Below are 20912 nucleotides of genomic sequence, written 5' to 3'. Positions count from 1 at the left end.
CCAAGCCACCACCATCTCCAGCTAAAGACAAAAGAAGATGTCAGTTGGGAGGGAAGCCAGTTCTGGAAGGCTATGGGGCAAAAAACACAGCAATCAAGGGTAAGGTTGTTATGCCGATTTAAGTCAGATGCCTTCTCTATGAATAACATTTCTAGAGATTTAGTCATCTCCTGCTTCCTGGTACAAAGCTAGAGACAGCCTGACAAATAGAGATTTCCCTTATAAATGTCTCTTTCAGAAGGGTAACTTCCACTCAGTTTTCAGAGATTCTCCTGTGCCTGTTCTTTCTTAACAATAATCAGCCTACAAGGATCCTTATGCCAAAGAGACATATTTTGGGGTGACAAGTTATGCTCCCGTTCACCTTCTTGGTTCTTTGCTTTACCTTTAAGTAGGACCCTCTGTGGACCGACCCTCTGTGGACCTCAGGCACCCATAAGTGATAATCTGTGGGATCATCATCTTTTCTGTCTTTCAATTATCTACCTTTCAAATTTGAATGTCAGTCATTATAGTGAACATGGGAGAGCTCTTTCCTATCTTATATCTCATTTAAACCGTGTGATAGCACAAGAGATTGGCATTATTACCATCAGTTTCACAGAAGGCAGAACTGAGCCTCAGAGAGGTTTTCCAACATGGTTATCCCGAGGGCCAGGGATCCACCCACAGCACTGTGTCTCCCCCATCATTGCTTCTCCAGAGTGCTGAGATGGGTGAGCCGGTGACAGACTTGTCCTCCATATTCCTGAGTTTCTCCTCCATCTTCATCACTTAGTTCAGAACTAACTAGGAGGAAACACAGCAGTAAAGGTCTTTGGCCTACAAGGGAACTCTAAAATATTGCTGGGAATTAATTGTTTGAAAAGGAAGTGGCTTTAATTGAAAGCACCAAAGAGTTGTCTTTCCAGCATTCCAGAGGTTGATGGTTTTGTGAACAGAAGGCACTTTGTTTATTCGTTTGTTAAAATTATTGATATATCTATTTTTCTGATTATCAATGTTATACGTACTCCCTATAAAAAGTTCAGAGAGATATTGAGGAGTGAAATATTACCATTATACATCCCACAGTTGTAACCACTGTTGAGATTTTGATGTAAATTACGTACTGCCCAAAGTTCCTGCACACACAAGCCTGAGCATGTGTATAGAGCAAAGCAAGCCGGTACTCCACACACATTTTGTGGCTTGTTTTTTTATTTTACTTAGTGTATTACACTGTCTTCTCTTTTTTCTTTTGGATCTCAAAACTCAAAATAAGCACACTTATTTAACTAATCATACTCCTTTGTTTATGGCACAGTACCATCATTGTCTACACAAAGCCCCTCTTGTGTTTTATAACATATTTTTTATCTTCTGTACTCACTTCTATTCCCCTCCTCCATTCTATTGCTTTTAGTACATGTCCTCAGGTAAGTGTTTATACTTGAAAATACATAGTTGTTTTGCATATTTATGTGTTTGAAATAAATGACATGAGTCTATACCAGCCCATATCAATCAATAAAGATCTACATTATCACTTTTGATGGGTTCATAATTTCCATTGTGTAGTTCTACCAAAATCTATTTAGCCAGTTTCCTATGGTGGACATTTAGATCGTTTTATAAAAAGCTTTTCATATTTATTGTTTTACACAACGCTGAGGCAAACATTCTTGTATAAAAGTCTCTGCAGATTTGTGTGATTATTTCCTTGAGATAATTTTGAAGGACCACTTTGTAAAAAATTCTTTCCATAATTGTTCAGCTCCTAAAGTGATGTTGTTACTGATTCCTTGAATGCCCCCTCCTCCTCTTCCTCTGCTCCCCGCCACCCCCTCTCCACTTTGCTGGTCTCTCCATAACGGCCCTTAGTACAGTCATATCGGATCTCTGTTTCATAGGTTCTCTCTTGTCGTTCAGCTGATAAGCTCTAGCACTTTGTTGACAGGGATCACATTGTAATTAATTGATGTGACAACATTTTCTGGGCACCTGTTCAGTGGTAGGCTTGGAATTGGGTGCTGAGTCGAACCTGACATTCTCTCTGCCCTTGAGGAAGCCTGGGTCTGGTGTGATGGCAAGCATGATTTAAGGTGACCACCATGGCAGGCGGTATGGTGACAGCAGTGTGTACAAGAGTCAGGGTGCAAAAGAGGAAGCCAGAGAATAAAATCGCCAAAGATGAGATGCCTCAACTATGTCTGGAAATATGGATTGGAGTTTACTGGAAGATCAAAGTGGAACTAATGGGACTTTCCTTAAAGCAAAAGGAACAGCTAGTACACAACCAGAGAGGTTTGAGACGAGATGGAGGGAGCCTCAGGTAGGAGCATGGGGAGGGATGACACTAGGGAGGTTCTGGGTGGGGGCAGGCGCAGGGTGGGCCCAGCTGAGCAGCCTTGAACGCCATGCCGAGGATTGGATTCAGAAGGGGGATAATGGAAGGCCACTGAAGGGGTAAGCAAGGCAGTGACATGATTAGATTTTATGCTTCGCATGATCATTTTGGCTATAGTGTGGAAGGTGGACTTAAGGAGGGCAAGACTTTAGATAGGAAAGCAAGTTAGGAGATTATTGTAATAATCAAAGTGAGAGATGAGATGATGATGGCTTGATCTGAAGTAATGGCAACAGAGAGTAGGCGGAATTTGAGAGTGGCAGGAAGTACAGTCTTCAGACTACTTAACTTGATGATTGATTAGATACAGGAATGTGAAGGAGAGGGCAGAGTCCTGGATAACTCCAGGCTCGGAATGGATCCCTGGGCAGATGGCCGGGCTATTTACCCAGAGAGAAGCACAGGAATAGAATATGTTGTGTTTGATGTGGTTACAGGATACAAAGGTAGAAATATCTAGCAGGGAGACAGGTATATTATCTAGTATTCTGGGAAGGCTTGCCCCGGAGATAAATTTGGGAGCCACATTTACCTTTGTAATAGATGATAATATTGAGTAAAAGTTTGTTGAATAAGTTTAGTATCACACTTCCTTTAAACAGAATATTTTACTTTTATAAAGCTACCTTTACATGAGAATTTCAAAGTTCTCTGTACTTAAGACCCACCCACATGTGTTCAGGTATTTTTTAGAATTACTGTACAGATAACAATTTAGGAACGGGGTGGGTACACATGGCTCTCAGAGGGGAAAGAGCCTAAGAGTCAGAAGATTTGAGTGACTCCGCCACTATCGGTAGACACTTGGCCGTGTCCCTCACCCCTCAGGATCGGAGTCCTCCCTCCGAGAGCAAGGAGAGGGCTGGCACTGCCAGTGCTCACGGCTGCTCGTAGCCTGATGTCTCGGCGGTGCAGGTGACGGGAGGCCGCTGCTCTGCTCTTCTCTCTCACAGCCCCCTGCTGCTCTGAGCTAAGGGCCACGGCCCCTCCCCACTGGGACTTGGCAGCACAACTAGAACACAATCTGTTGGACAGAAGGCTGTGATTATTAATGGAAGCATTTCCTCTGTTACCTCCCTGAATTAAGTGAGGTCCTGACACTGCCAGGGACGGCCCGTTTCCTTTCATAGAAACTGATTCTCAGAAACACATAGAATAGTCACAGACAAGACGCGCAGGGAAGTCAAAATAAGATGCAGAAAAGTGGGTGGCTGATTGAAACACCCCCAGATAAAAGGTTACCAGCTATTAATCAGCTCACACTTCTGTTCAGCGGGTGAGCGAGGAATCGGATGGAAGTTTCACTCAATAGTTGATGCTTAGTCAGAGCTGTGGGGTCCTCAGATGACTTTCCTCTGTCAAGTCAGATATGGAAGCACTTTTACATAAAGGGAGGAGAGTACATAGAACGACAGTAAAATTCTCCATGTCTCACAATTTATGGACTTCTGTTTACACACACCAGGCCTGGTGTAGGTATCCAGGATAGAGTGACTCCTAGATGTCTAGACCTGAACCTAGAAATGTCCACCTCTCTGTCTTGTGGACCTGCCCAGTTTGCTGGGACCCATGATGCGGAAAATAATAGCTATTGTTTGTTGAACATCTGCTACATGGAACGCACTGTTGGAAAGAATTCAATGAGTTATCTCATTAATTCTCATAACAACCCAGTGAGTAAATGTCATCATTTCCATTTGACAAATGAGGAAACTGAAGCGCCAGTGGGCTCAGTAACTTATCCAAATCATACACGTTGTATGTAGCAGGAGTACCATTTGATCTCAGGTCTGACTGCAGCACACTTTTTTCTCCACTAAACCAAGTACAAGTGAAAAATAAGACGTCATGTCCTGACCGACACAATGGAACCCACAAGATGCGGTAAAAGGAAAACTGAGTCTGGGCAGAAACTTTTCCCAAGTCCTAGCCTACCACCTGGGCTAGACCAAAGTGCTGTTTTGGTCTACATCATACTTCCCAGGACTTGGGACCTATTCTTTGTGCCTGGGAAAGGAGAAGAAGAGGGCAGTTGAGTCTGACCCCCAAGGCGGATCAGGCCACTTGACCCCTTTCAGATCAGACTCCCTGAGCTTCCGGCCACCTCGTTACCAGGTGGGTTTAGTTTGGAACCACCCGGCCAGATTGGAGGGTTATGTCCTCGGGTCAGGGCTGGCCCATCCAGCCCAGGCTGTGGGACCCCCTCAGGAAATCAGCCTCTGAGCTGTAGAGGGACAGCCTTGGGAGGGAGGCCACTCTTCACGCCCTGGTCATGGGGACATGGATTGGCCCTCCCGTCCTGCAGCGCATAGTACCTTCAGTCTATCTCAGTGCCCAGACCTCACAGGCCTGGGCATTGTAGCAGCTTCTGAGTTGTGTTGCCAAGGCTCAGTATTAGCCAGGGCTCTGCTAGGCTCTGTTACTAATAGGCTGTGTTCCCTGGCGTCAGTCCCATCACCTCCCCAGGAATCCTCTAGAAAACAAAGGAGTTGGATCAGATTATCGATCCCTGGGGCCCACTTCTGTTTTTACCTTCGTGTATTTATTATACTTCTAGAATGAAACTCCTATCACTTGCTCTAATAGTGCCACTGCCACTGCCATCAAAATGTTTTTCCTCATTTATTACACATCAAATAAGTATTTCCTCATCTTGAGTCCCCAAAGGTATAACCTATGCCCCCCACAAGTTTCATGCTTGTGGGCGAGCCTCTCAGCTATAATCTCATGAGGTTCAGGGTTTGAGGTAGTCACCCAAGAATGCCATGAGAAAGGATTTCTCCCCTTTTCTGAAACTGCTCTGGTCCCCAAAGACAGCATGAAACGCCAGCCTGTGATCAGCGCCTTCCCTGACTTCTGGGAAATGCTGCTGGAGGCTTGTGAGCACTAGACTTTGGAAGGATGAGGAGAGAGGAGCAGGAAGATCCAGAATGTCAGATATTTGCCTACATTAGAAGAGAAAACCCCACACAATGTGCTCGGCAACTTTGAGGCTTGGTTTTCAGGGTTGGTTTAACAGTCTCTGGAAACAAGCAACCTAACGTCATTTGTTTATAGGATCCAACAGTGGTGGTGATGGGGATTGTTTCAACATCCTGGCACAGAGATAAACATGCCTCCTGGCTTATAGGATTTGAGTGTTTGGCCTGCAGACAGCATGCTGAGGGAGTGATCAAGAGACCAGTGTTCTCATTTCAGCTCTGTTACCGGTTGCCCATGGGATCTTAGAGAACCTCAATCTCTCCAACCTAAAACCAAAGGGCATAAAACAGAAGAGCCCAGAGACAAATCTTTTCAGGCGTTGGTCTTCCCTAGTTGTGTGATTTCTAAATTCTTAATGCTAGTCCCCAATGCAGGATCTTGAAAACCATATTGGAGACGTAAGATGGAGCAGTGAGGAATCAGGGAGAATGTGGGTTTTGTCTACGCTGGTTTGGGTCTTTTCTCTTTAGGCCATCTACTGTGATTTTGATTCATGTTTTTATCAGTGCTTCTCAAATTGACTGAGGGTCATATTCTCTTGTGTTGCTTGTTAAAAGTACAGATTTCCCTCAAAGGATGAAGCTATATTTTTACAAGACAAGCAAGGGTGATTCTTGTACTCAGGCAAGTGTGAGATACACTGTTTAAGAGTTTTTGCCTAGGGACCAGTCACAGGTGACGCTGCCTGGTCTGGCGAGAAGCTGTCCCTCGGGCTCTTGTGCTATGATCATTCAAGTCACCACGTCCCACATTCCAGGAGGTGAGACTGTCTCCTGCATTCCTTTCTGAGCCCTCCAGATTGGAAACCCGTCTGGTCTTTGTATCCCACAATGCCCAGCACAAGGCCTGTCTCATAGATGATGCCCATCAATCCATGTCTGCCAAGCTGAGCTGCCCAGAGTTAAGCAGGCCACGGGTCATTATTGATACAAAACCATGCTTTCAAGGACAAGGAGAAGAAAGTCATGAGCACTTGCCGAGAAGTGTCATGGAGAAGACAGAACTGGGACCAAGCCTGACATAAGGAGTAAGAGTTAGACAGGTGGGGAGGAAAAGAAAAGGCAGTCTGGGCAGGAGTCAAAGTATGAGCAAGGCCAGTCTTTTTCAGTTATTTCCATGTTCAGCTGAGGCACCAGGACCTGAAGAGAGCACCTGATCTAGCAAAGGCTGACCCAGGTAATCTGACATTGGAACCAGCTCAACTTTCATTCAAGACTCCGTCCACACCTGGCACTGTCATGTATTCCATAGCCTTTCACCTGAGCCCCTAAAGCCCTTCCTTCCTCAGCTCTGAGCCCTATTTCCAGGGCTGTTTCCCCATTGATGTGCTCATCCTGCCGTGAGTCTACGCCTGTGGCTGGACCACTCCCTCTCAGCCCCCCCATTCTTTACATGAATCTTGCCAAGATTCTGCCAGGCTGTTGGCCAGATTGCCCAGGAGAAGCTGGACCTGCTGTTCTGTGTGCCTCATTGCACGCAGCAGGTCATGCTGTGTCCCGGGAAGGTGGACTTAGATATCAGCATGGGTAAGGGACAAGCTCAGGGCTACACACACACACACACACACACACACACACACGTGTTCTATTTGAATCCTTTTTAAGACCAGAAGGCTTTATGGAGGAAAGACGCTCTTGGGTGCTTCACTTCCCCTGGTGGGCCTGCTTCCTCCTCCAGGAAGTCTCCCAGTTCTTTCCTAAGGGCACTCTTACATGCTCTGCCTCTTCTGCTCTGCAATCCTGCTATCAAGACAGGGTAGGAAGTGGATGAGAAGTGGGCAAAACTCAAAGCAGGAAGACCAGTTAGGAGGTGGTTGCAGAATCCAGGCGAGAATGAGACGGCCTGCATGAAAAACCAACAGGGCTCCCAGGAACTTCATTTGTTCTGTACAAAGCTTTTCACTAGCTGGTTGAGCTAGGGTAAATTACTTAATCTCTCTGAGCTTCAAACTCCTCATCAGTAAAAAGGGGATGATAATTATCTCTTTCTTACAGCATTGTTATATGGGTAAATGTTGCTCAGAAACCTTTTGTAAACTGCAGTGTATAAGAATGTGGTCTTTTCTGGATATTTGCAATTAAGTGGTGCTGGGCTTTTAGCCAAGGCCCATCCCTGGTGAGTTTCTCTTGCTCACCAGAACCCCTCCACCAGTCCATTTTGTGCCTAGCACTGAGTTTCTCTTTACTGCAGCTCAAGCAGTGAGAAATTATTTGGTTTGGGGCTGGGCTGATTTTTCCTTATAGGCTGGAAATGTAGCTTTAAAATAATAACTCCAGTTTCTGTCCCCTCCCTTGTGAGGTAACAAACACTCAAGTACTGACGGGTTCTCAGGTCAAGAATCCACGTGTGCTGAGTCTTATGAGACAAGCCAGTTGGAAGCATGTGACTCAAATTTTCCTATTTACAAAATTTATGTCGCAGATCAGTGAATGGTGGGATTGGAAGGGCCGTCAACATCATCTGGTCCAACCCACTCATTTTTCAAAGGGGGAAACTGTGCAACAGGGAAGGAAAGGATCTGACCCAAGATCACAGAATCAGCGAGAAAGAGCTGGGTGAACTCTACCTCACATTATGTCATGGAATATTTTCATTGGGAACCTGAGAAGCTTTACTGTCATTTTTACCCTTTCTGTCATCCTGGTCCCATAATGTAAGATACCGCTTGGCCCATATCACCGCAGCCCCAGAACAAAGGGATTTAGGTGGGGAACATGAACCCATGGATGCTTTTCCACTCATTTATCAAACCTAAGTATCATCTGTATGCCAAGTACTGAGGGTACTGAGGTACAAGACATGGGTCCCACCTTCAAGGCGGTCAAAAAATTTTTTTTATTTTTTAAGACGTTCAAAATTTAATGATGAGGAAAGACAAGGAAACAACCTCCAGGAGAGCAGGCTATTTTCTCTACAGTTCATTGAAACATTCCTGCCATCTGCTACCTGCACTTTATGTTTATACTTATGATTACATTGACTCTCCTCACATACAGATTATTATGAGGCTGATTTTCCCAGAAAGAAACATATCAAATATCACAACGTGATGAAGATCAGTGACAGGTCCTTGAATACCTACTTCAGTCGCCCTCATTCATTTATTCCCTCAAAACATACTTGTTGAGCTCCTCATACGAGGTACCAAGGATGATCAATAAAAGGCAGTCCTCGCTTTCAAGAAACGAACAGTCCAGTAGAGAAATAAGTAATGATCATGGAAGCTTTTGCAAGGGAAGGGGGATGGATGAATGCCATGAAGAAAGGATGCCTGGGTTGGCCTTGGAAAGTCCGCAGAGGTTTCACAGAGGAGGTGGCAGATGAGATGAGGCCACTTAAAGAAGAGTCTGCTGAGCAGCCAAAGAGGGTGTCATTCTAAGAAAAGAGAACAGCGTGTACAAAGCATGGACCTGTGGAAGCATGTAAGCCCTGGGACCTGCAATGAGTGATTATTGCCTGGAATACGAAGTGAAAAGACAGAGTGACAGGAAACGAAGATAAGTAGACAGGACCTGTGCCATAGTAGGGAGATGGGGCTACATCCTGGAGAGAGTGGAGAACTGTTGAGGGCTTTGGGGAGAGGATTAGATGGTGAGGCTTATATTTCAGAAATTCATTCAAGCAGCCATGCAAAGGAAGGTGGGTTGGAGTCACAGAGCCCAGTAAGGAGGCTTATCATTAATCCAGGCAAGACCTTGAGGGCAGTGGCTGTGCCTCTCAGAGCCAGTTCAGAACTTGATGTTCTACATTATTCACCCATGCCAGGCACACCTGAATGATGGTGCCAACCCTGAACTGTAACCAAGAAGCGTGAAGTTGTGCACTTGAATCTCCAGAACTATGATTCATGGTCCCGACAATGTTTCCTGTGTGTGTAAGAGACCACCCTCTCCCCAGGCAGCTAGAACGGTTTAAGGCATCATAAATGATCCACAAGGAATCCAAACTTCCTTGCCTAAAAGAGAAGCTGACAGGCTGACCTTCTAAAGGCCTTTGGGGGAGGCGGTTTTTAATGACCCTTAATCCATTTTCCCATCATTAATACAAACCCACTTCTGAGCTTGTGGTTTTGGTAAATCTAACAGTGTTTTCCAAACAAGGACTTGGCACAGTGACTGATTCTTCTCTCATCCTTTTTTTAAGTGCCAAGAGACTCTGATTCAGCCTCTCAAAACTTCCTGTTTTTGCTCCTTCCGTTCCTTCTCCTAAAATAAGCATCCACCTGTCTCTCTGTGACTGAATAGGTGTCTTGCAAAGCCAGGTTCAAATTCTAGTTCTGCCATGGATTATTTGTACGATCTTGAGAGAGCTACCATTATCTTTATTGGCGAGTTGTCACAGGGTCAGAGAGCAAGCTCGTGAAGGACCCAGCACGGTGTCTACCCCACAGCCAACACTCAGTACTCAGTAGCAGTTATTATTAGGTGAGATTCTAGTTCAATAAAGAAAATTTGTAATTCTCTACTGAAAAGAACAATGTGAAGTACTGAAAGTCTTGGTAATGTGTCTTTTGATTATCAGGATAATCATGAATTACAGTTTTCTTAGCTAGATTAATTAAACCTGACACCTGAGTACCCACTTGATTTCCATATCCAGCTGTGGAATTCCACAGTAACTTATAATTAAGAGATAGTTGTTAATAGGAGACTTGGAACTTGAAATTAAGAGCAAAAACAAGTAGAGAAGCTCCATGATTAGCATAGTTGCTAATCCTCAAACAGAAGAACCTAGAACACACATGGCCATCTTAATGGTATCCCGCCACCATGCTGTGTGCCGTTGGGGCGGTGCCAAGAAAGAAGCCTTTCCTGGTGGTAGTGGTTTGGTTTCATTTCAGTGGAAGGATTGTTCGGTGTTAGGGCAGGTTACTGACAATGGGTGTGGAATCTGTCTTAGAAGAAGGTAAAAAACATAATAACAAAGTATGTGATGAGATTATCCTTTCTGGGCTATTGCAAGTGTAGACCTGCCTAGAGCCTGGGAGCGAATGTATCTCAAGCACGCTGAAGGACCAGGTCCACTTGGGTAAATTCTTCAAAATCTACCTTGGTCTCCTCCAACAGGATTTTAAAGTTCTTGTGACATTTTGCTTTATCATGGCAGTCCTTCCGATATTCCAGTTTACTTAAACTTTTTAAAATCAACCTGTGGTTAACTTGTTTTGTTTTCGGTTTTTAAATTATAAAACCAAAACTTAAAAGGAGAAATATTTTTTAAATCATCCTTAGTTTTTCTGCCCTAATACACCAACTATTTTAATTTTGGAGTATCTTGTTTATCTTTATTTACTTACCTATTTCTTAATTCGCCATAACAGTAAATCTGAAAGCGTTTTGTTACTAGGTATACCTTGTTAAGGAAGAAATTGAAGATAAAGTCGTTAATTAATATTGTCCTAAGTAACAGACATAGTAAATGGCCAAATCAGGAGTAAAAATCAGGAATGACTCCAAACCATGCTTTTTTTTTTTTTTTTACCTACACTCCACTGTGATAATGGCCACACAACCTGACACATAATCAATAAGGTAACATTATTTTATGTACCATTATTTTTACTTACTAGCAGCAATAATAAAAGAATGAAATTATGTCAGGTGAAACTCACCAACCAATCTTTCAAAAAATTCACCACGAGTTGGTCAACACTGAAAACAATGTTGTAGGAAGTCTCTGAAAATGAGAAGAGAAAGAGAGAATTAATGTGACTAATAAGAAAGAGCTGTTTCCATTTTTTTTTTAAAGCTGCGACTTTAAAATTAGAGCAACTGAGACTCTTTACAATTGCTGATCAGATTTTCCAAGCCACATTCGATCATTTGACTATAAAGCCTTCTTACTGTTCTTGTCAATAATCCCACTTAATATCCCCACAAACTAAACGTGGAATTAGACACCTGGGCAGCAAATGCTAATGGACTCAACACATAGAAGGAGAATATAAACAGTTTCCATATACTTTACATGAGTAGCATAAAAAGAGGTGGTTGCCTTCCCATATTGTAGTCAATGCCACGTGAACGATGACACGTGACAGAGGAGGAGCCCTACAGCCTTTTGAGCTGTGAGAAGAGTTCATCTCTTTTCTAGAATACCAAATAGAAGGAAATAGACTTGGGGAGCGTTTGATCACACAGCCTGGAGGGAGTTCCCACCGCGGAACTACCCGGAACTCCAGCCTGGCTCATAATCAAGTTGGAAATAACCACAGCCATGGTGCTAATTGCATTAATTTGCTTTTCTTCAGGCACAATGGGGAAACAGAATAGCAAACTGGCCCCCGAAGTGATGGAGGACCTGGTGAAGAGCACAGAGTTTAACGAGCATGAGCTCAAGCAGTGGTACAAAGGATTCCTCAAGGACTGCCCAAGCGGGAGGCTGAATCTCGAGGAATTCCAGCAGCTCTACGTGAAGGTAAGTTGTTTTCCAACCTCTTTTTTTCTTCAGGCCAGAAAACATTGTCTTCATAAAATGTAGCGTCACGGGCAAGTATAACTCAAAGTAGCCAGTTTGTTTGACCCAAAAAGAAAAATGGACAAATTTAAAACTGCAAAGGGGTGTGTTTTGTTCCAGAGATAAGTTGAGCATTTTCTGAACAAGAAGAGTCATTGTTCAATCCAAACACTCACTAGCGTTTAGAGAGTGAAAGAACATTAAAAATTTCGTATAATGTTGTTTGCTGAGATTTATTGACAAGCTGCTAGTTACGCTATTGGTCAGCTTGTTAAAGGTATCTGGACCTCCCTTAGTTGAAGAGAAAATATTTGGGAGGGATTTAGAAAGGTCCTCCTATTTGCCAATAAGAAAGAAACCCAGAGCCCACCCACCACTTTGCGTTTGGAAGGGGGTGGGAGTTCCGGTGAACATCCAGGACCCGATGTCTACAACATGGGCTCTTAACCCAGCATCTGGTACTAGAAGCTAATCTTGCCCTGGACATTAGATGAAACTGTGCCACGGGAGGTACCATTTCTACTGCAGTGGTATGGTTTTGCTTTGTCTGAGTTTATTCGTTGTGTTGGTTCTAGATTTGGCATGATCTAAGACCTTTCATTTTGTGTCTATGCACTCTCTATGTGAGCCTTGTGGAAGAAATGCATTGTTTTTCTTTTAACTTCCTCTGATGAAAATACCAAATAGACAATACTGATTTTATCACTTACGTGTAGCAAGTGTCCATTCGCGCAATATGAAACATCCACATGTGTGTGTGTATGTGTGTATGTGTGTGTGGGATGGGGGTGGGGCAGTGATTGTGTAAAAGCAAACATTGTCATTATCTCCTGCAGTTGAACATTTGACATAGCCCATCCATGTACAAGGAGGGACATGTATAATAATAGTCACGCTCATAGCTGCTCCGTTCACAATAGCAAAGCTGGGAAACAACCCAAATGCCCATCCAAGGGAGAGTGGAAAATAAACTGTGTTATACAAGCATATCCACACAGCAGTCAAAGCAGTTGAACTGTAGCAACACTAAAAACATTACGTGCATCAACTAAGTCTCAATATTCCAAATGAAACGCAAATAAGATAAAAATATATTTTATGACTATAAATAAATGCAATAAAATCATATAAAAAGAAAAGCAAGCGAGTGGTGAACACAGGATTCAGACTGATGATTATATCAAGTGGGGAAGCAGGAAGGGGTAAGATGGGGGTACGGCCGCTTGGTTACACACAGAGTGAGTCAAAGTCATACCTATGGTTTTGGGTGATGAGTTTGCAGGTGCTTATGTCATTATTAAAAGCTCACTGACCCTGCATGGACCACTGATGAGTGTCAGGGACCCAGAATTATCATTAATCAAGAGCTTAGCACCTGAGGGCACTAGGTATATACAAAACTATCTCCTCAAATATGTGTGGAAAGCTACACATATACTGGCCGGTGTGCAGGTTATAAGATCACTGGGACGTTTCCAAGAAGAGCTGAGTACTTTGTTTTTAGCATGTGAAGATCTTTTATGTAGAAGTGCTGAGAAATGCATTTATTATTCAACTGATAATAAATTGCTTTTGCAGAGAAGTGTGATGGTATGCGTGTCCCTAGATTTTTATACAGACCACTCTCCATAGTTTTCAGAGTCATTTCGTCTACTATTTTGTCACCCAGAAGTTAGCCCGAGCCTCAGAACTGTCTTTACTCTCAGCCCTAAGGAAACTACAGACAAATAAGATTTGTCAAAGCCACTTCCCTGTCACTAAAGGTTATGCAAGCTGTCATTCTATGTTTAAGAGAGCTCTGAGTGCTAAACAGTGTCCCTCACTATTTGTTTAAAAAGAGAGGACTTTTGCCTTTGAAGAAATAGTTGAAAGGCAGGAAATGATGTATTTCATTTACATACTGGAAGTGCTCAGCACTGAAAACACACCCGCCTCCAGGTGTGGGGCCGGGGAAGGATGGAAACATTAAACACAGCTCAGTGTTTTGTGGTACAATGAGGTATATGTACCATCACCATTCCCCACCCCCACTGCCCCCACTCCACCCCAGCGTGGATCTTTTTGTTCCAGGAAGGGAATATATGACTTTCTTGGTGGAGTCTGGGTTCTGGGTAGCTTCTTAACAGCCATATTCAAGCTCTTGTATCAAATAGTCAGAAAGCAGGCAAAGTCTTCCTCTCCTTCCAGAGTTGTCCAAGGACATAATACAAAGAGAAATCACAGGGAATATGCCACATGCACAGAAAAAAAAAGAGAGAGGAAAAAAAAGACACATCTGATACGCTGGAAGGGAGAAGCACAGGAAAAGATGTGGATTATATAATAAGGCCCCGGAGAGGGGCCGACAAGAAAAACCTTCCTTTAATGCTGCTGAAAAGTGCAAATATTCAGCAAGACACAGCCCCGATCCTGGTGAATAGGCACTTTTCAGTGGGTCCATCTAGCTCAGTGTAGACCCTGAGCCATCCTGGAATCCAGCTTAACAAGCAATACTGCCTGAGGCCTCTGCCCTCCTGTCTGTGTGGTCAGCCTGGCATGTCTACTGCCGCCGACCTGACCCATTTGAGGCTCCAGGAGCGTTACCTCACTGCTGCAGAACCAATTCTGATGAGGGTGTCAGGAGGGCCAGGATAATGGAAGAGGCCCTTCTGCCAAGCCAGGAGCCCCAGGCCCTCAACTTTAGAAGCATCTGCATCCAAAATATAAAGGACCTCTTTCATTAAGTCTGTGTCTGAGAATGTTTAAAACTGAGGTTCAGAAAAATGAGGCCATTTGTCCAGTGTCACAAACAGACTGAAGGCAGGACGGACATTAAAAGTGGGTATGCTGGCTCTCACCGCAGCACACAGCCCTTCCTGTCGGATGGATTCCCATGGCAGCTTCTCCTCAACCCCCTCCATCCCCTCCACCATCTACCTGCTGGACTGAGCTTTGAAAAACACAGATCTGGGCATGGTCCTTCCTGGTTTGATACAAGTTTCATTCTTCAGTCCTATAGACCACTGTCACCTCATTTCAGTCACCATTAGACCAGTGGCTGGCACAGAGCCTGCCACAGAACGAGCATCAGCAAGCGTTTGTTGAGTGAATATCTTAAATGTGGGCTGTGATCTCCTCGGGAAGCCTTGTGGGGGAGGCATCGAGAAGTAACTAAAGGACAGTCCTGCCTGCTTTCAGGATCTCATGGGCTAGCGGAGAAGACACAATCAACCGCAATATTAGGCAGAACGACATGAATGCTTACTGGTGGGGCAAGAGTGGAAAGAAGAGGTGAATTTCAAAGTGGGATATTAAAATAAGAAGTTAATTCATGCAGGCATGGAGGACTTTTCTCTTTGTTTTTTTAGAAGGTAAAACGTCTCTGAGTAGATAGTTTTTACCTTTTTCAAGCTTTATACTTATGATAGGCTAAGCTGTGCCTTCCTCCCTCCCAAATTTATATGTTGACTTTTTAACCTCCAGTACCTCAGAATGTGGATGTATTTGGAGAGAGAGGTAATTTTAAGTTAAAATGAGGTCATTAGACTGAGCCCTAATCCATCATGGCTGATGTCATCAGAAGAGGAGATTAGGACACAGACATGCACAAAAGTTGCTGTGCAGGCGCAGGTGGGAAACAGCCATCCACACGCCAAGGAGAGAGGCCTCAGGAGAAACCAACCTTATCAACACCTTGATCCTGGACTACTACCCTCCAGAAGCATGAGAAAATTTATTTTTGTTGTTTGAGCCTCCCAGTCTGTGGTACTCTGCTGGGCAGCCCTAGCAGACTAACACAGTACCCGTTTCTTCTCTGTCACAAACTTCTCGTGTGCAAACCCAAAGCCCTCTGTATCTGATGTAAGGATGCTTTCTGTCAGGAATGCACCGGCCCTCCGGCACATGCAGGGATATCTGTGTCTCCAGGCACAGAAGTTACAGGAGATGTCTCCTCATCCCCACCCCAGCACTGCTATGACAGGTTGGAAAGGGAGCTTTTGCATTTTGTCATGAAGAACCGAGTAGCTGATGTCTTCCCTCATGAGAGTGTCCTGTTTCTGACCATCAGAGTGATTGCCAAGTCGAGAATACAAACTAAGATTGAGAGTTTGCGATTTGAACTATATTTTCACTGAACTGGCCACAGTTTCAAAAGAAAACAGACCCTGGGGAAGAGCAAGCAACTGTGTGAGGAAGTGGCCCTATCCCAGGTCCTTTTCCTTGGAAGGCTGATGCCAGCTTATTTTGATTAGTCCCTGTGACATCAAAGCCGAAGAAACCATGTAACAGAGCTAGCAGAGTCCTGTGAAGCCCCAAATGGATTCTGATATTCGTTTGGAGTTTGACAGTCAGGGTTGTTTTCATCAGGACCATTTGGGTGGGTTCAGGTTGAAGTGAAAAGGCAGTTCAGAGGCAGTTAAAAAAGATCATGAGATTTAGAATCTGACAGCTCTGAGATTCTATCCCAGCTGTGCTACCTTTGCCAGCTCTCTGCCTCTCTGAATCTGTTTCCTTATCTTTACTATGGAAATGATAGGCCCTATCCTGTCACCTCAATGATGGAGTCCCAAAGGAAAGAGCAAAGTGAAAATTACTTACAACCTAGAACAAGATGCTTTTGCCACCATGATTTATAACCTACTCGTTTACTCTCAGAGAGCTAAGATGGAAAATAGGTTTTCTTTTACATGCCAATGCCAATGGCAGCAAAAATGATCTACAGAAGAGGGTCTATTGAGGTTCAATTGGCAAATGTGCCTTAATCAATAGTCTACCATGTGTTCCAGGAGGGGACAGCAACCAGGGCAGGACCCATCACGAGGCTATGCTAGCCTCATTCCCATCGCAGATTCTTAGACACTGAGCTCGGCGTGCTTGCCAGTCCCCTACTGCCATACAGGATAACGTGTGGCATTCAAGGTGCTTTCTTTATTCAGTTCCACCATCACTCGGTGTCCCTGACACACTTCCACCTGCTCAGTCCCTGCTACTTATGATTTTGCAGATGAAGAAAGAGATAGTTTCAGATGTAACAAAATGGCCAAAGGCTCTTCTTGTGCCAGTCCATTTCTAAGCCTCTGCTTTTCCACCAAGTGAAAACCATTGCACCAATACTCCTCCTCAGGAGTGGTAGGCAACTTGGACCTGTACCTGAGACAGATGGTGGTGGTGGGTGGGGGCTAGAGAACAATTGGATCATCCCTGCTTCAACGGTTTGAATTTTAGTAAAATGTACTTGCATATAAGAGAAGAGTTCTGCCAAGTCATTCCATATCCTTCCAAGTGGTCGTTTCCTGAAGAGCTTTTGCAATTTGGTCACTCACAAATGCACTTCCAGCTTATTCATAGAAGAGTGGGTTTATTCATTCATTCATTCAAGACGCATTTCCCCTGTGCTTTCTGTAAGACAGACATTATCCTGGGAATCACCCTCAATAAGCTCAAAGCCTGATGGAACTGGAATATCATCTTATTTTTCTATAATGCTTTTCATTTCTCAAAATCTGGGAGAGCCTTTCTTGATCTCCTCATTCAAGCCAGAAGAGTCTCTTCCTCCTCTGGGTTCCTACGACTTTGGTCTCCCCCATCTCCTTTTGCAAGGACATTATGGTTTTACTGCACAATTCTGCAAGCTTTTCTCACCTCCTCATTCATTGGAGCCCTTCTCCATTCCCCAGAGCCTACACTACGGCTGTCGGTGTTTTGCCTGAATACCTATAAACGTGATGTGGTTTAATCAGAAGGCTGATGTACCTGGCTCTGCCATACAATAGCCATGTGAACTTGGAAGAGTCTGATGCTTACAGGTTTGTTAAATAAATCAACAAACCACTAGGCTCTCAGTTTCCTCATCTGTCAAATGGGGATAATACTCTGAGCCTTGCATACGTCATATGCTTTGTAAACAGTGAATCATCTTACCCAGGTAAGACTGATCAGTTGCTAGATTTAGGTACCTGGGCATGGCGAAACTTCCAGATACCAAACAGCCCCAGTCTCTTGGGCTTTGGCATTGTCCAGGAAAGGGAATCCCCCCTTCTACTTTTCCGGAGTGCTTACAGTTAAGTTACTAATAAAATTGGCACAAGGCAGAATAACAGGAGAAAAATCTCAAATTTTATTATGTGCAGACGGGGAGAATTAAAAGAATAATTCTCTGGGAGGGAAGTGGAGCAGGCCATTTATCTCCCCTTTACAAAAAGGAACAATAAATTTGTGGAGAGTTTGACAAGACAAAGGAACACAGGTGTTGGTTTATGCTATTAGTAAGGAATTTAAGTAGAACGGAGGCTTAGGGCAGTAAAAGAGTAAAATCGACAAGGGTTTGTTTATATGAGCTTCTCAGCTCTGCATTCCCTCTCTCTGGCGATAAGGTTGTCTAGTCTATAGTCTGACTGCTCTGCATCTTAGCCCTTTTATGGCAGAGAGGGCACCTTTCAAGTGGAGGTTTATTTCCTGCATTTACAGACACAGAGGAAGGTCCAACAGCTCCTTCTGCCCCTGCCACTTCTCAAGTGATTTTAATTCAAAATAGTTAATATGCTATTGTGGGATGTCTGAGGGCAGCCTGCCCTGGCTCCCAACAGCCTCAAGAGCTGGCTCCCCATTAGATATTATTTTACAAGAGAATGTGACAGAGATGGCTATTGTGGCTTCTCAATATCAGAATCGAATCAATTTTGAAAATAAAAGTCTTGGCTCAAAAATGATTTGGGGAAGATCAGTTTTCAGGGATGCAGATTCTGCTCATGCTTACAAGGTAATTAGGAGTAGGCCTTATTAAAAATTTGCTGGGCAGGGCTATATACAAAAGCATTTTAATTCCGTTGAGAAGTAGACGTTACATAAGACACAAAATGTCGTCCAGATTGAGCTGGTGAGGATGCTGCGATTTTTAGTGAGAACCTGGGAATTCATTTCCGTTTGGAATGTTTGCCAACACCATCGAGGCTTCACTTCAACTTGAATCAGTGTGGAGAACAAGAGCTGGGGTCTGAAATCTCCAGGAAGAGATGACAATAAAGTTACAGTTTTAGGAAAATGAGGTCCCATGTGAGGTTCCAAAGGCATTTTATTACAGGGAGATTGTCTCAGGGAATAGCTAGCCACCCGCGCGTCTTGCATTAGAGAGAGCCTTTATCCCAGAGGGTTGGAAGTGATAACCTTCTCCTGTCTCAAGGGGTGTGAAATTCTTTTGGATGGCTTCCACACCTTGGGAGTTTGCTTTCCTGTGATAGGGCAGGTGTCAGTTGGAGAGATATCAATGGCCATCGTAGCCATGGCATGTGAAGGAATGCGCTTAGATGGTACCTCAACTCCTCTGTTCTCAGAATAAGGTTGGAAATAGTCCTTTAGGAGTCTCTCACTCTACTCCCCACCTCCCCACACCCCATCCCGCCCTCCATTACATAGGAGGAAACTGAAGCCCTTGGAAAGGGGCGGGGCAGTTCAAGATGGAGCCGTTTCTTAATGGCTTCATTTAACAGCCCAAAGGATGTGTCTCAACTCCAGCCTGATTATGGAGGTTTTAAGCCAGGAAGACCCACTCTCCCCTTAGCTATTATCTGCAGCTAATTGTTAAAGGACAATCCATTTCTAATTGGAAATAGAGCCAAAGAAGAAGAAATAGCCCTTGTGTACTACAGGATCGACTTGAAGATACAAAATCATGTCTGGATCTCTCCTGGTACATCTGTTTCACATTATTGGGTTTTTCTGCCCCTTTGAAAGGGTGAGAGGGACTTGGACCTGGTGCCATTGACCCACGTTGTTGTGAAGCATTTCCCTTCTCCCCTCCTGTGGCCCACCAAGCACCTGCCAGAAGAAAACTCTCCATCTTACTATTTGCTCTCGTGTCTCCCCTGGGAATGGTTCTTGGACTTTTGTTTGTCTCCCAGGGTGGTTAAGGAGCTTGAGGTCCCATCTGTGACTGCCCTGAAGTTGCTGTGAATCCTTGCTGTGCTCTGTCGGCTTCTCCCCTCCCATATGAAATGCAGTCCTGGTGTAAATGGGGAGAGCTGGGGGAGGTAAGCCGTAAACCAGCCCTAAATCCATCTGCGAAATGTCCAGGGGCCTTAGTAACTCTGTCTTAGGAGACTGGACTCCCTTTGTAGATAGTAATACCGAGAAGTTCCTAGCAGTTATCCACCTTCCACAAACACTACCGGGCAGTATCTATAAAAGTCTGCAGCCAAGAACTATGGGGAATGCAGTTTCAGTGAGACTGGCTCACTCGTTTTAAAGGGCTTGCAGCCTACTAGAACAATCTATATTGATAGCTAAGAGATAATAGAGAAAGCGATAGTTGTCCCAAGACTGGTGCCTATATTCTAGCCTCGTGAATTTCTATATAAATATCTTCACTGAAGATTTCAAGATACTTTGAAGTATAGGTAGGAGTTGCAGCTGCAAGGATGACATTCCTAAGAGAAGGGATGCTTAGGTTTAAGCAAGGGGACAGGGCAGGGAGACGGCGATGGTGTGGGGAACAGCAGGCAGCTGTGTTGGCTGAAATGTCAGAGGACCAAAGAGGTACCAGGGGAAAAGTGAGGTTGGAGATGCGAGTGGGGCCCAGTCACAGAGATCATCAAGTGACGGCGAAGTCCTGAAGCCCCGGATGTTGATGACAGTCGGACAGATGGTTTCCTGCTGGATGTGCGAGATGACCATGAAAAATTCTGGTGACTTGGGGTTGTGTTCTTCTTAAAACAACATAATGACACTACCAGGACTGGGAAGTTATTTTTCACTTCCTTGTAAATGTTCCCAGGGACTCAGTGAGTGGAGCTGTAGGAGCTCCCAGGGTGCCTTTAAGCGAATGACTTAGAGCCAGAGTTGACTGAGGTATTCATCAAGCATTTATTGTCTGTACCTTGTTGCTGCACTAAACTCTGGGAGGATCCACAGGTAGGACACCCATGGACGTCCCATGCCATCTGTGTGTGTGTGTGGTGGAGGGGGCCGGGGGAGGCGAAAGCCTTCCACGCAGACAAATGCAAGGACAACCCAAGAGTTACGAGGTTATGGGTCAGTCGGAGCTTTGGGAGCTTGGGGGAGGGGAAGAGAGACAGAGGGCCATTTTCGAGCTATATCGCCTACTTTTCTC

At 44.4% G+C, this 20912-nt stretch overlaps 1 protein-coding gene across 1 annotated transcript in view; it reads left to right on the top strand.

The window, feature by feature from the left end:
* VSNL1 (visinin like 1) overlaps positions 1–20912 on the top strand; it is an 85543-nt gene that overhangs the window by 22329 nt on the left and 42302 nt on the right. Inside the window, exon 2 of the mRNA XM_033125466.1 lies at positions 11622–11788. Within this exon, the coding sequence (XP_032981357.1) occupies positions 11627–11788 (162 nt within the window). The 5' untranslated portion in view covers positions 11622–11626. The remainder of the gene's footprint in view (positions 1–11621; positions 11789–20912) is intronic.

Source organism: Rhinolophus ferrumequinum, chromosome 13 (assembly GCF_004115265.2).
Source record: "Rhinolophus ferrumequinum isolate MPI-CBG mRhiFer1 chromosome 13, mRhiFer1_v1.p, whole genome shotgun sequence".
In the NCBI taxonomy this organism is placed as follows: Eukaryota; Metazoa; Chordata; class Mammalia; order Chiroptera; family Rhinolophidae; genus Rhinolophus; species Rhinolophus ferrumequinum.
This window is presented reverse-complemented; position numbering and strand designations above follow the sequence as displayed.